The sequence below is a fragment of the Heptranchias perlo genome, chromosome 7 (assembly GCF_035084215.1).
Source record: "Heptranchias perlo isolate sHepPer1 chromosome 7, sHepPer1.hap1, whole genome shotgun sequence".
Classification (NCBI taxonomy): Eukaryota; Metazoa; Chordata; class Chondrichthyes; order Hexanchiformes; family Hexanchidae; genus Heptranchias; species Heptranchias perlo.
The window spans coordinates 76902564-76918861 of record NC_090331.1 but is presented as its reverse complement, the minus strand read 5'-3'; the positions used below and the strand labels follow the sequence as shown (position 1 = coordinate 76918861).

Genomic DNA, 16298 nt, shown 5'->3' with positions numbered 1-16298 from the left:
CCAAGAAAGAAACTGATTCTGAGGAGTAGTCCATGGTGAGCTTGATGGTGGGATGGAACTTGTTGATGTTATCGTGTAGTCTCTTTAGTGATTCCTCACCGTGGGTCCATAGAAAGAAAATGTCGTTGATGTATCTGGTGTATAGTGTTGGTTGGAGGTCCTGTGCAGTGAAGAAGTCCTGCTCGAACTTGTGCATGAAAATGTTGGCGTATTGGGGTGCGAATTTGGTCCCCATGGCTGTTCTGTGATACAGCAACCGAAGAGGAAAGAGTCTCACTGGACTCCTCCAGAGGGTCGCTGCCCTCAGCTTGACATGTATGCTCAAGCTGTCAGGAAATGCGTCTATGCCAGATTCATCAGCCGCACTCGGAAGACAGTCCAGAATGTCACCCGAGCACAACGCAACGCCATCAAAGCTCTCAAGACCAACCGCAACATCGTCATCAAACCAGCGGACAAAGGAGGAGCCATCGTCATACAGAACAGAACGGACTATTGCAAAGAAGCATACCGACAACTGGACAACCAGGAACACTACAGACGGTTACCCGCAGACCCGACCAAAGAACACACCCATCAGCTCAACAAACTGATCAAGACCTTCGATCCAGACCTTCAAAACATCCTACGCACTCTCATCCCACGCACTCCCCGCGTGGGAGACTTCTACTGCCTCCCAAAGATACACAAAGCCAACACACCTGGACGTCCTATCGTATCAGGCAATGGAACCCTGTGTGAGAACCTCTCTGGATACATCGAGGGCATCCTGAAACCCATCGTGCAGGGAACCCCCAGCTTCTGTTGCGACACTACAGACTTTCTACAAAAACTCAGTACCCACGGACCTGTTGAACCAGGAACACTTCTCACCACGATGGACGTCTCGGCACTATACACCAGTATCCCCCACGATGACGGCATCGCTGCGACAGCATCAATACTCAACACCAACAACAGCCAATCTCCAGACGCCATCCTACAACTCATCCGCTTCATCCTGGTTCACAATGTCTTCACCTTCAATAACCAGTTCTTTACCCAAACACACGGAACAGCCATGGGGACCAAATTCGCACCCCAATACGCCAACATTTTCATGCACAAGTTCGAGCAGGACTTCTTCACTGCACAGGACCTCCAACCAACACTATACACCAGATACATTGACGACATTTTCTTTCTATGGACCCACGGTGAGGAATCACTAAAGAGACTACACGATAACATCAACAAGTTCCATCCCACCATCAAGCTCACCATGGACTACTCCTCAGAATCAGTTTCTTTCTTGGACACACGAATCTCCATCAAAGACGGGCACCTCAGCACCTCACTCTACCGCAAGCCCACGGACAATCTCACAATGCTCCACTTTTCCAGCTTCCACCCTAACCACGTCAAAGAGGCCATCCCCTATGGACAGGCCCTGCGAATACACAGGGTCTGCTCAGACGAGGAGGAACGCGATGGACGCCTACAGATGCTGAAAGACGCCCTAGTAAGAACGGGATATGATGCTCGACTCATCGATCGACAGTTCCGACGGGCCACAGCGAAAAATCGCGTAGACCTCCTCAGAAGACTAACACGGGACGCAACCAACAGAGTACCCTTCGTCGTCCAGTACTTCCCCGGAGCGGAGAAACTATGCCATGTTCTCTGCAGCCTTCAACATGTCATCAATGATGACGAACACCTCGCTATGGCCATCCCCACACCTCCACTACTCGCCTTTAAACAGCCACCCAACCTCAAACAAACCATCGTTCGCAGCAAATTACCCAGCCTTCAGGAGAACAGCGTCCACGACACCACACAACCCTGCCACGGTAACCTCTGCAAGACATGCCAGATCATCGACACAGATACCACCATCACACGAGAGGACACCACCCACCAGGTGCACGGTTCATACTCCTGTGACTCGGCCAACGTTGTCTACCTCATACGTTGCAGGAAAGGATGCCCCAGAGCATGGTACATTGGCGAGACCATGCAGACGCTGCGACAACGGATGAACGGACACCGCGCAACAATCGCCAAACAGGAGGGTTCTCTCCCTGTCGGGGAACACTTCAGCAGTCATGGACATTCAGCCACCGACCTTCGGGTAAACATACTCCAAGGCGGCCTTCGAGACACACGACAACGCAAAATCGTCGAGCAGAAATTAATAGCCAAGTTCCGCACCCATGAGGACGGCCTCAACCGGGATCTTGGGTTCATGTCACACTACATGTAACCCCACCAGCGAACAAATGTTATCTGTTTTTAATATAACGGGTCATTGACTGTCTTCGTTCTGTCTCTCTTTTTTTTTGGGGGGGTTGTATATTCAGTGGCCTTTTAGATGACACCTTTCTGTCTGCTCACTGTGATTGCCTTGGCAACGGGCAGTAATCACCAGGCTTTGTTATGTGATCTTAAAATGCGAAGGATTCGAAATTGTCATCTCCACACCGCCCGAGGAAGGGGAAAGCCCCCGAAAGCTTGTGGGATTAAAAATAAAATCGTTGGACTATAACTTGGTGTTGTAAAATTGTTTACAATTATTTTAATGGTGGCATTAAGCCATTTTAAGCTAGTATCTCGCTTTGTAATTTCAAGGCCTTTATTGTGAATATAGTTGGTCAAAATCCTAATGGCTTAAATGTTGAACTCTGCTGATATTATCCAACTTATTTGATTAGTCTAAGTTTGAGAGGAAAGTATTGAGCAGGATGCAGCAAAATGGGCCACATTGACATATCCATGTGAATAGAGCTGTACAACAACTTGCACTTATGTAATACAGCCTTTAATGTAGAAAAACATCCTAAGGCTCTTCGCAGAGGTATAATCAAAAAAAAGAATGAATGGCTTGCAGTGGTACAGTGGGTGAGGTGTAACATTGCTGTGCACTACAGAGTTGGAGAAGGTAGACTTCTATCCACCATCAACCACAATTTGCATTTACATAGAAAAATATCCCAAAGTGACTGCCCGTGTTGATTGTAATGCCTCGCAGTAGAAATTATAGGAATGCCACTTCACATCTGAAACTCAGGTGCACAAGTCTGCTATCTGCCACACTACCACACTTTATAATGAATATCATAGTTTTTGACCTGATGTTGCTTTTCATCATAAACTGAAGCAAGTGGCTGTCAGTTTGAAACTACCCCTGAAACTAAATTAAAAGGGCATTTCTGATGTTTGAAGAAAAAACAAATGTACTGGGGGGTAATTTCCTCTGTGGCAGAATTGCAAATGTGTTCTTTATACTTAGAAAATGTTTGACCTGATGCCATGAGATTTCATGGGGTCCGGAATCAATGTTGAGGACTCCCAGGGCCCCTCCCTCCTGACTGTATATCACTGTACCACCACCTCTGGTGGGTCTGTCCTGCAGGTGGGACAGGACATACCCAGGGATGGTGACGGAAGAGTCTGGAATGTTGGCTAAAAGGTATGATTCTGTGAGTATGGCTATGTCAGGCTGTTGCTTGACTAGTCTGTGGGACAGCTCTCCCAATTTTGGCACAAGTCCCCAGATGTTAGTGAGGAGGACTTTGCAGGGTCGACTGGGCTTGGTTTACCTTTGTCGTGTCCAGTGCCTAGTGGTCCGATGCCGGGTGGTCTGTCCAGTTTTATTCTTATTATGACTTTTTTTAGCAAGATTTTTACAACTCAGTGGCTTGCTAGGCCGTTTCAGAGGGCAATTAAGAATCAACCACATTGCTGTGGGTCTGGAGTCACATGTAGGCCAGACCGGGTAAGGACGGCAAGTTTCCTTCCCTAAAGGACATTAGTGAACCAGATGGGTTTTTACGACAATCTGGTAGTTTCATGGCCACCATTTCTGATACTAGTATTTTAATTCTGGATTTTATTTAATTAATTGAATTTAAATTCCCCAGCTGCCGTGGCGGGATTTGAACTCATGACTCCGGATTATTAGTCCAGGCCTCTGGATCACTAGTCCAGTAACATAACAAATATGCTACTGTACCCGGAAACCTCCTGCTGATTACCACCTACCGTCCTCCCTCAGTTGATGTATCAGTCCTCCTCCATGTTGAGCACCACTTGGAGGAAGCACTGAGGGTAGCAAGGGCACAGAATGTACTCTGGGTGGGGGACTTCAGTGTCCATCGCCAAGAGTGTACTGACTGAGCTGATCGAGTCCTGAAGGACATAGCTGCCAGACTGGGCCTGCGGCAGGTGGTGAGTGAACCAACACGAGGGAAAAACTTACTTGACCTCGTCCTCACCAATCTACCTGTCGCAAATGCATCTGCCCATGACAGTATTAGTAGGAGTGACCACCGCACAGTCCCCGTGGAGTCGAAGTCCCGTCTTCGCACTGAGGACACCATCCAACGTGTTGTGTGGCACTATCTCCGTGCTAAATGGGATAGATTCAGAACAGATCTAGCAGCTCAAAACTGGGCATCCATGAGGCGCTGTGGGCCATCAGCAGCAGCAGAATTGTATTCCAGCACAATCTTTAACCTCATGGCCCAGCATGTTCCTCGCTCTACCATTACCAACAAGCCAGGGGATCAACCCTGTTCAATGAGGAGTGTAGAAGAGCATGCCAGGAGCAGCACCAGGCGAACCTAAAAATGAGGTGCTAACCCGATGAAACTACAACTCAGGACTACATGCATGCTAAACAGTGGAAGCAACATGCTATAGACAAAGCTAAGCAATTCCACAACCAACGGATCAGATCAAAGCTCTGCAGTCCTGCCACATCCAGTCGTGAATGCTGGTGGACAATTAAACAACTAACGGGAGGAGGAGGCTCTGCAAACATCCCCATTCTCAATGATAGTGGAGTCCAGCACGTGAGTGCAAAAGACAAAGCTGAAGTGTTTGCGACCATCTTCAGCCAGAAGTGCCGAGTGGATGATCTATCTCTGCCTCCTCCCGATATCCTCACCATCACAGAAGCCAATCTTCAACCAATTCGATTCACTCCACATGATATCAAGAAACAGCTGAGTGCACTGGATACAGCAAAGGCTATGGGCCCCGACAGCATCCCGGCTGTAGTGCTGAAGACTTGTGCTCCAGACCTAGCCGCGTCTCTAGCCAAACTGTTCCAGTACAGCTACAACATTGGCATCTACCCAATAATGTGGAAAATTGTCCAGGTATGTCCTGTCCACAAAAAGCAGGACAAATCCAATCCGGCCAATTACCGCCCCATCAGTCTACTCTCAATCATCAGCAAAGTGATGGAAGATGTTGTAGACAGTGCTATCAAGCGGCACTTACTCACCAATAACCTTCTCACCAATGCTCAGTTTGGGTTCCGCCAGGACCACTCAGCTCCTGACCTCATTACAGCCTTGGTTCAAACATGGACAAAAGAGCTGAATTCCAGAGCTGAGGTGAGAGTGACTGCCCTTGACATCAAGGCAGCATTTGACCGAGTGTGGCACCAAGGAGCCCTAGTAAAATTGAAGTCAATGGGAATCAGGAGGAAAACTCTCCAGTGGTTGGAGTCAAACCTAGTTCAAAGGAAGATGGTAGTGGTTGTTGGAGGCCAATCATCTCAGCTCCAGGACATTGCTGCAGGAGTTCCTCAAGGCAGTGTCCGAGGCCCAACCATCTTCAGCTGCTTCATCAATGATCTTCCCTCAATGATAAGGTCAGAAAAGGGGATGTTCGCTGATGATTGCACAGTATTCAGTTCCATTCTCAATTCCTCAGATAATGAAGCAGTCCGTGCCCGCATGCAGCAAGACCTGGACAACATCCAGGCTTGGGCTCATAAGTGGCAAGTGAAATTCGCGCCAGACAAGTGCCAGGCGATGACCATCTCTAGCAAGAGAGAGTCTAACCACCTCCCCATGGCATTCAACTGCATTACCATCGCCAAATCCCCCACCACCAATATCCTGGGGGTCACCATTGACCAGAAACTTAACTGGACCAGCCACATAAATGCTGTGGCTACAAGAGCAGGTCAGAGGCTGGGTAATCTGCGACGAGTGACTCACCTTCTGACTCCCCAAAGCCTTTCCACCATCTACAAGGCACAAGTCAGGAGTGTGATGGAATGCTCTCCACTTGCCTGGATGAGTGCAGCTCCAACAACACTCGAAGCTCGACACTTTCCAGGACAAAGCAGCCCGCTTGTTTGGCACCCCATCCACCACCCTAAACATTCACTCCCTTCACCACCGGCGCACTGTGGCTGCAGTGTGTACCATCCACAGGATGCACTGCCACAACTTGCCAAGGCTTCTTCGACAGCACCTCCCAAACCCACAACCTCTACCACCTAGAAGGACTAGGGCAGCAGGCACGTGGGAACAACACCACCTGCACGTTCCCCTCCAAGTCACACACCATCCCGAGTTGGAAATTTATTGCCGTTCCTTCATCGTCGCTGGGTCAAAATCCTGGAACTCCCTTCCTAACAGCACCGTGGGAGAACCTTCACCACACGGACTGCAGCGGTTCAAGAAGGTGACTCACCACCACCTTCTCAAGGGCAATTAGGGATGGGCAATAAATGTTGGCCTTGCCAGCGATGCCCACATCCCATGAACGAATAAATACGTGGAAAATAGCAAACAGAGAAAATCTTCTCTAATTGTTACTGTGACTTTGATCCCAGGACTTTGGGCTACATATAGCCCAGCAGGTTCCAGGTAACTGTGTATATTGCTTGGCATAATAGAGTACTGTTTCACCTCCATGGATGTGTACCTGTCAAATATAGAGGGAAAACATTGTGTTTGTTTGACTCATGGCTTATGTGACTTGAACATTTTTCATGTTTCGTGATATGAGATTGTGTTATCTATATGACAGAATTTGAGTGCAGTGGTCATTTGGTGAGGTGAGACTGTTCCATAGTAAAAGTTTACAACTTTTTGATTTACAGGATAGAGTCGATGCAGGATTGCCCACTGCTGTTGTAAGTATACAATTATATATAATCTTCCACCCTACATTATGGAAAAACTAATTGACTAAATAATTTCTAGGTTAATATATGTGTAGAATTTACATATGCAAGTTGAAGAGAAAAATAGGCATTGTTAAAAGGTGAGTAGAGTTATTTATTTTATGAACTATGTATCTGTTTGGGATAGTGTCCAAATTAGGTAAGAGTGTGAATCAAAAACTGCAGTCTATTGTGCAGATGAAAGTTAATGGTTTTTCTTTGACTGAATTCTGCAGCATGTTCTTTGGGGACAAAGATTAAGTAGATGATACCCTCAGCTACCCAGTAGCTCTCATGGCTCAGTATTTATTTGGTTCATGCCCCTTACCCCTAAACAGTCTTTATCTGGCTCCCAATCGGAAGACCCATGTTTGCATTCGACTGCCTGTATCAAAATAGGACCCATGTTTGCATTCTGTGACTGGTGGGCATTGAATGTAATTTAGTTTTGATCTCTCCTGACTGTACCGTTTTGATTTAATTTTGTTGCTTTCACTCGAAAATCAGTTTGCCTCCTGGCAAATTTAAGTGGCTTCTCCCCGTTAAGGGGAAATACTTGATTTTGTCCCTGTAGGCCTGGGCAAGTCTGGCCCTACATTTAGACTGGCCTACCACAAAATAGTACCCAGGCTTGCAGTCCTGCCCTTATAAAACATTGCATCTTCTAACTTACCATAAGCATTGCTGTGGAAAACTTGCAAAAAGGGAGATAAAAGTTCAAATAGAATTTGCTAACTTCTCTTTGGGCATTGTGTCTGAATGTAGTTTAAAAAGAGATAGGGAAGGAAAACAACATGTCTAAAAAAGATGGAACTGTGTTGTTGTCTTTAGAAATGATGGCATTTGTGGTGCACAGAAATTGCAGCAAAGAATCTTTAATTATGTTTTCTTTTTAACACACTTTATGGTTCTCTAGGTTGTATCAAATGTAATAGCAGTGGGAACATCACATGGACTGGCACTCGTATTTGGTAAGGTAGAAATCTTCTGTAGTCTTAGTAACAAAACGTAATGATGTTTGTAGCATTGAACTGAAAATTCTCCTATCTGCAAATAATTCATGACCTGAACCCTCAGATACTTTTAGTTTAATCATGCCTGTGTTGTGATGTATTTTCAAGAACTCTGCATTTACAATTTTATGTTACAAATTCATTGTTCATGTTACTTAATGTTTCTCTTTTAAAAATCGCTGTTAACGTTTACAAAGGAGATGAAATAGGGCTAATTCCGCAATTGGGCAATTCCAGTGAATTGGCGCTTTTAGGGGACATAGGATGGAAAATCGCCGGCCCAGAGCCCATGATATTCTGTCCAGTAAAATGAACGGACAGAAAATCATGGGCTCTGGGCCGGCGATTTTCCATCCTAAAAAAAGTCCATTTCCTGAGTATGTACTACCTCCATTTTTACCCCCTGGCTCACATGCCTTCCCTGCTGATACAGCAGGTGATCTCCTCTAGGGTTCTCTGCTTGTATTTTTGAGCTGGTTGCTCGTAGTTGTGCAAGAATGGCTTCTCTCTAATTTTTCATTCCTTCATTGTGGGGAAGCAACTAGTTTCCACTCGCTCCTTCCACCCAACATCACGGTTGAGATTGAGAGCTTAGCAGGGTGGCGGAATTGATCAACATTCCTTCATACTATGGTATATCAATCTGGATCTACAAAAATAAATGTCCGAGACATTGAGAAATATGGGTGATATTTTGACAGTACCCTGGCCCCTACTGTTTTCCAATTGAATCTTGAATTTCAGGATTGTAAACTTTCCCCCAAAATCTACTTTATATGTCCCAGTATAGAGGGTAACAGTGATCTAAAATACAGGTGGAGGCCAAGTCATTAGATGCATTCAAGAAGGAGGTAGATATATTTCTTAATGCTAAAGGGATCAAGCGATATGGGGAAAAAGCGGGAACAGGGTACTGAGTTAGACAATCAGCCATGATCTTTTTGAATGGTGGAGCAGGCCCGAAGGGCTGAATGGCCTACTCTTGCTTCTATTTTCTATGTTTCTATGTCTATGTTAGGTGCATTGGATCCCTTTTTAGCTTTTGGGCAATTATAGTGCAAAGTATTTTGGTTTTGCTTCACTGTGAGGTCAGAAGATTACCTTGACCTCCATATGTATAGCATTGCTCTCATCCAAGTAGACTGAGTGATGTGGTGTTGCTCCATTAGTATAAATTAATCTACATTACAAAATTATAGCTGGGAAGGAGTGTACCGCAGATATTTTTAAGAACATGCCTGTGCCTGTAATTCATTTTGACTAGAAAAAGAATACTTGCATTTATATAATGCTTTATGGTGTCAGCACAATGAAATGCTTTTGGAGTACAGTTACTATTGTTATATAAGCTATTCTTTACATCATTGTAAGGTGCTTCAATCATTGAAGTGTCAGCTTGGCTTAGTGCTATAGAACCATAGAAAAGACACAGCACAGAATGGGGCCATTTGGCCCATCATGTCTGCGCCGGTTCGGAGAACAACCAGTGCCCATTCTAATTCCACCATCCAGCATCCGGTCCGTAGCCTTGCAGCTTACTGCTTTTTAAAAGAGTTGAGGGTCCTTGCCTGTACCACTAATTCGGGCAGCGAATTCCATACACCCACCACCCTCTGGGTAAAAAAAAAGTTTTTCCTCATGTCCCCTTTAATCCTTCTGCCAGTCAGCTTAAATCTATGTCCTCTAGTTCTTGAACTCTCAGCTAGGGTAAACAAGTACTTCCTGTCTACTCTATCTAGGCCCCTCATAATTTTGTACACCTCAATCAAGTCTCCCCTCAGCCTCCTCTGCTCCAAGGAAAATGACCCCAGCCGATCCAAACTCTCCTCGAAGCTGCAATTTTCAAGCCCTAGCAACATTCTTGTAAATCTTCTCTGCACTCTCTCCAGAGCAATTACGTCCTTCCTGGAATGTGGTGATCAGAACTGCGCACAGTACTCCAGCTGTGGCCTTACCAGCGTTTTATACAGTTCCATCATTACATCCCTGCCTTTGTATTCTATACCTCGGCTAATAACGGAGAGCATTCCGTATGCCTTCTTCACAACCTTATCTACCTGTTCTGCCACCTTCAGGGACCTGTGCACATGCACTCCAAGGTCTCCCACTTCCTCTACCCCTCTCAATATATTCCCGTTTACTGCGTATTCCCTTTTACTGTTTGCCCTCCCTAAGTGCATTACCTCACACTTCTCCGGGTTGAACTCCTTTTGCCACTTTCCCACCCACTCCACCAACCCATTGATATCTTCTTGGAGTCTACAGCTATGCACTCTCACCTCTAAGTTAGAAGTTTGTGTGTTCAAGGCCCACTCCAGGACTTGACCACATAATTTATGCTGACAAGTTGGTACAGTTTTGAGGGAGAGCTGCAGCAGTGCTGTCTTTTAGTGGAATTGCCATCTGCCTAATTAGATTGACATAAAAGGTCCAATTACACTTTTACAAGAAAAATAGAGAGTTTCCTGCGTTCCTCCTTCAAGTAACACCACCAAAACAAATGAACTGGTCTGTCGTCTCATTGCTGTTTGTGGGATCTTCCTGTGTGCAAATTGGATGACACTTTTGTATAAATGACAGGTGACTACTCCAAAAATAATTTGTGGAAGCACTTTGAGACTTTTCTTAGAGATGTAGTAAGGTTATGTAAATGCAAGTCTTTCTTTTTTGATTATGAAACACAGTAAGCACACTGACCCTCTTGTCTGTATTCTTTTGATGTGAAAGATTAAATTTATGGAAAGTAATTTAACTGCTTGTGTTCACTTTTACTTTGTACAGTGACAGTTCATGTAATGTTGTACCAACCTTTTTTTGATTTCCTGTTTTTCTTCCATGTACAGAGTGTTGTGTTTTCCTTTTTTAAGTTATGGAGGGAAAGTTTAACAGTTTTTATGTGAATTGTGCTGATAACGCTGAACGCTGACTTGTGGTCTCTTCTTTCTCCTCCTGTCCTCGTGGATGTAATAGGAAAAGGTACAGAACACAGAGGTGTGGGTGTACCTAGGGGTTTGCTTGCTTTCTGCTTCTTTACAAACTGGAACTCCATTAATTGCAGTAATGTGGGGTTGCATATTCTGGTGCCATAGGTTATTAAATTCTTAAGAATTTATAGATTATACCCATCTACAATATTTTTCAGGCTGACTCCACTGTACAGACACAATGGGTATGCTTCATAGCTAAACAATACCAGCAACAGAATTGTAAACACCATTTTCTGGTTTGTGATTTTTCTCTCTTATTACAGACTTTATGTAAGCAACTTTTTCTCCTTAATCTGGATTGAAACTTCAATAAAGATAAAGAAGCTCCATAGAACCCCCTTATTATTGGGACATAGGAAAGTACAGGATCAGGAAAGGGTCATTTTGGTTTGTCTGGCCAGCACCAGAGTTCAAAAATAGAATGGCTGTCCAGCTCTCACTGAAAACTATTGATGCTGTCATGATCACTTCTCTGGGCAGCCTATTCCAAACACACACCACTCTTTGTGTGAAGTATATATATCTGATCTTTTCATTCACCTTGCCTCTACTCAACTTAATTTCATGCCCTCTTGTTGTCGTTCTTGGGGCAATGGTAAACAGTTACGCAGGGTTTAATTTGTTGATCCCCTTAAGCATCTTGAATTCAGTCTACTCCTGTTACCATAACATCCTGGCCAAACGAACCAAAAAAGTTTACTCCTGTTAACTGAAAGTCGCTTAATTTGAATAACTGGATAATTTGATTTTTTTTTAATGCCCAACATAACTTTGAATTAAGAGGAGTAGACTGTATCTCAATAAGATTCATTATTAGTCTCTTTTCTCATGTAAGCAAACTCAGCTTCTGTAGTCTCTACTTCTGGCTTGGATGTCTGATGCCGGGTATCAGATGGGTAGTCCTTCACTGTACCTTTCTCAGTGCCATGATGTCTTTCCTGCAATATGGCGACCAGAGCTGCACACAATGCTCTAGATGGGGATGAACAAATACCTTGTATCACATCCTGTTCTATTCCATGTTCTGTACAGCCCAAGAACTTAATGGCCTTCTTAACCTTCTGCACAGTATTTGCCACTGCTGCACACTGTGCAGATGTTTTCAGTGATGAACAATATGAAGTATTAAGTTGGTTTCCACAAGCTTATAATATGGCTCAGCTGCAGTATTATTTCACTGGCAAGTATACCCATATGTCTCTACTAGTAGAGGTGTACTTAACAAATTTTCCACTATTTTGGTTTTGGACAGAGGAAGTGAAGGAGCATGTTATTGTTTGTTATATGGGATATTTGGCAGAAAGTAAATTACAGTATATGGCATTTTTCTATTTAAAATTATTCCCTTTAACCCAATAATCATTATTAACATTTTATTATAATAATCAAAACTAATGGTAGTCTGAGAGACTAATGATTTTATAGCCTACAGTAGCTTTTTTTTATTACTGGTAAATTATACTGGTACGGTGCTGGTTTACTGTAATCTTGGAATTTGTACCCAATAGTTATGTTGTTCCAAGAAAGAAACACAAAAATATTTAAATGTCAAGTGATTTTTTTCTAAATAACTTTTTCAAATGATTTAAAAATCCCTGTGTTATTGGCGTAAAGGAGAACAGTCCAGTAATTTCATAGTAATTGTTTAATGAAAATAATTTTTGGTTTAAAATATTGTAAGAGTGAATCTTTTTTTAGCTACTAGTCAGCAAGTTAGACTGAAATAAGATGACAGATTTGAAGTTTACCCAATTCCTAAAATGCTGTGGTATAATCTGATTTTGCAGATTATTAGAAAAGTGTATATGATTTTGCCATATTAAAAGCCAGTACTCCGGGAATAATCAAACAATGCCAGTTTCATGGCTTGACTGTCTCCATCTCTTGTGTATATAATGTTATAAGCCTGTCTCCACCTCTTGTGTAAATGGTATATGCCTGTCTGCATTTCTAGTATATGCAGTATTATATGTGTGTCGCCATCTCATGTATAAGTGGTATTATATGTCTGTCTGCATCTCTTGTATGTGTGGTATTATACGTCTGTCTGCATCTCTTGTATGTGTGGTATTATACGTCTGTCTGCATCTCTTGTATGTGTGGTATTATACGTCTGTCTGCATCTCTTGTATGTGTGGTATTATACGTCTGTCTGCATCTCTTGTATGTGTGGTATTATACGTCTGTCTGCATCTCTTGTATGTGTGGTATTATACGTCTGTCTGCATCTCTTGTATGTGTGGTATTATACGTCTGTCTGCATCTCTTGTATGTGTGGTATTATATGTCTGTCTGCATCTCGTGTACAGTATATAGTATTTGTCTATCTCCATCTCTTGTATATGTGGTATTACAGGCCAGTCTCCATCTCTTGTGTATGTGGTATTATATGTCAGTCTCCATCTCTTGTGTATGTGATATATGCCTGTCTCCATCCCTTGTGTATATGGTATTTTTGGCCTGTCTCCATCTCTGTTTTTCATAGAAAAGAGTTATTAGAACATGTAATTCTTTATCACAAGTGGCTATTGAGACAAAGACTGTAAAATCATTTAATATGGAGTTGGATAAGTATCTGAAAAGGAAGAATATAAAAGAATATAAAAATGGCAGGGAAATAGCGTAAGAAGTTGACAGTTCCAGTTGAAGAGTTAGCACCAGCAAAGGTGCGATGAGCCGAAAGGCGGCCTTCTATACTGTATGATTATATGGAGTCAAACCTGTATACCAGGTTTAAATGTAGCTAAGCTTAGATGCCAATTTACTTTCTTGGAAGCATTACAGCACTGTAGTACATTAGCACCTGTGTTTTAGGATAACCTTTGAAAATATAGATAAAATTAAGACTTATTAAGAGAAGGACAGAGCATTCAAGCAATTAGCGATTAAGTGATAGCTGGATTAATAGTGCATTTATGCTGCAACTACCGGTGTTGGACGAGTAGCTTCAGCATCGGTTCTAGATAGATAACACTTTGTTTATAGTGTCTGGTTCCAACTGGAATTCTCCTGCCCAGGAACGAGTTTTACTCAGTTTAAAATTTACAGTGCGTGGTTGGAACAATCTGCCTTCTAAAGATTTAAATTAACACTGGGTACTTAGAGATCGAAGGGAGCCCCAGAGCACTTTTTAAGCAGGGTTTGATAATGATGCCCCCCTGCAGGAGGTCTTGCACTGTTTTTCTCTGGAGTCAGTTTGGGATCTGACTCTAGAGTTATACTACAATTTGAGCTGTGGTAGAAAGTGGGAATCCTACTTCACAGCAATGCTAAAGTCACAGTTCAAAAGCATCCTAAGTGTCCTGTTTATATAAATAATCTTCATTGTTTCTTAGTAACTCACCTACTTCATTATTATTAGATTTACTGATTTATAAAACATTAGTGGATGTTTGAGCTTCTTCCTAATACATTTTACTCTTGCTTAATGCAAAAAGTCAGCTTCCAAAGGAAAGCTTGTGCTTCCTATGAACTAAATTGTGATCTTGACCTAGAAATATGTAAGATGTAATGGTGCAATAATGAACCCCTTTACTGTTGGGATATGCACAGGGAATAGTATAGCTATCCACAGTGTCCTCCAAATCTCTCGGAAAACACCACACTAATGGGCTATATCACTCAGGCTAAAAACTAGTAATAGTACTAGTTTATTATAAGAAGCAAAATTATACAGAAGCAAGAATAAATCAGCAGATAAACATAGAAAATACAATACTTCACATCATGTGTTTCAAGGCAATAAAAGTTCCTAAGCTTTATCAATTCTCTTTAGTGATATTTGAACATGAAAAGCTTTACATGAGAAATTAATCTCATGGAACCTATATTAGCCACATCCTGTATAGCAACTGAGTGGAGTAGGAAACCTGAAGAATGTGGGACATCAGCTTGCTCATGTCATTCCTTTCTTTGATGTCCAAGTTGTGTTAGAATGAATTCTTTGCTGGTGTAATATAGTTAAAGCTCTTTTTAAAAGTAAAAGATGAAGTATTTGAAAATGTTTTGGTTTCAGAACTAGAAACTGACATACCAGTGAAAACCATTAAATATTAATATCTTAAATCTGTAAATTTTTAAGAAATTAACCTCTGACTGTAGAGAAGAATTAAATATTGATTTTATTGGTAGGAATTAGTAAGACAACATGGCCATTGACCCATTTTAGTTACTATAACATCTGATCATAAATCATTAATGTAGAGTTCAAACCCCAAGTCTTGTAAAAAGCTACCTTTAAAATCCAATATGTAGGATAGTTTTAATATTATTACAACTAGTGTATGGTATTGTATATACTGATCACTGCTAGAAAGTCCTGGGGATTAGAACAACTGGCTCAGGACCAGCCACAGTCCCACTTTGCTTTGCTGAGCTGGCAGTAAATGACAGGCAATTGAAGGATGTGATAAAAATACCCTAACAGGTACCAGTGAAGATTTGTCGCCTTCATTTGACCAATTCTGCAATTTTTTTTGAATGCAGCAGTTGCATAAACCAATAGCCCTTCATATGGATTTTTGAAATTAGCAGTGAAGCTGACTTAACGTTTTCAGCATTTCAAACTCTTCATTGAATTTTTTTTGAAAATCAGCAGTTATTTGTTTTTGTTTATGCATGATTTTGAGTCGAACCATGAATTGTAGGCTGAAGGAGGAAAGGTGTGTTTAAAAAAAGATCATGAAATATTTTAAGTCTGAAAGTGCCACAAAATTAGCTGTTTTGTTCAGAATCCACAGTGGGATATTAAATGAAAAAAATAGCTTTTTATAATTTTTTAAAGCATTTTTTTTCACCAAGTAGTGATTGGCATGCAGTATTTGTTTTATTTCAAACTTCCCTCAATCCACTTGAGATTCTGCTTTGATCACATCCTTTGCTTTTTAACTGACTGTTCTCATAGGAATGTTCTACAAAACAATCGCAATTCACTCTTTCATGGATCATACTCAATCTAAATAATATTTGATAATGTTTGGGAAAGTTTTGCCCACTTCTCCCCATAATAAAACAAACAAAAATGCAAATTAGGTGTCAGCCTTGGCTCAGTGGTAGAACTGCCTCCTCTGAGTCAGAAGGTTGTGGGTTCACGTCCCACTCCAGAGAATTGAGCACATAATCTAAACTGACACTTCAATGCAGTACTGAGGGAGAGCTGCATTATCTGAGGTGCCTTCTTTTGGTTGAGACGTTAAACTGAGGCCCCACCTGCCCTCTCAGGTAGACGTAAAAGATTCCAAGGCACTATTCAAAGAAGAACAGGGGAGTTCTCCCAGATCCTGGCCAATATTTATCCCTCAAACAACATCTAAAAAGCAGATATTCTGGTCATTATTTCATTGCTGT

At 42.3% G+C, this 16298-nt stretch overlaps 1 protein-coding gene across 2 annotated transcripts in view; it reads left to right on the top strand.

The window, feature by feature from the left end:
- The window catches only part of vps8 (VPS8 subunit of CORVET complex), a 624186-nt gene that overhangs the window by 13347 nt on the left and 594541 nt on the right, over positions 1 to 16298 (top strand). For both annotated transcript variants that reach the window (XM_067987929.1, XM_067987930.1), the window contains exons 5-6: positions 6890 to 6922; positions 7869 to 7923. In XM_067987929.1, coding sequence (XP_067844030.1) covers positions 6890 to 6922; positions 7869 to 7923 — 88 coding nt within the window. The remainder of the gene's footprint in view (positions 1 to 6889; positions 6923 to 7868; positions 7924 to 16298) is intronic.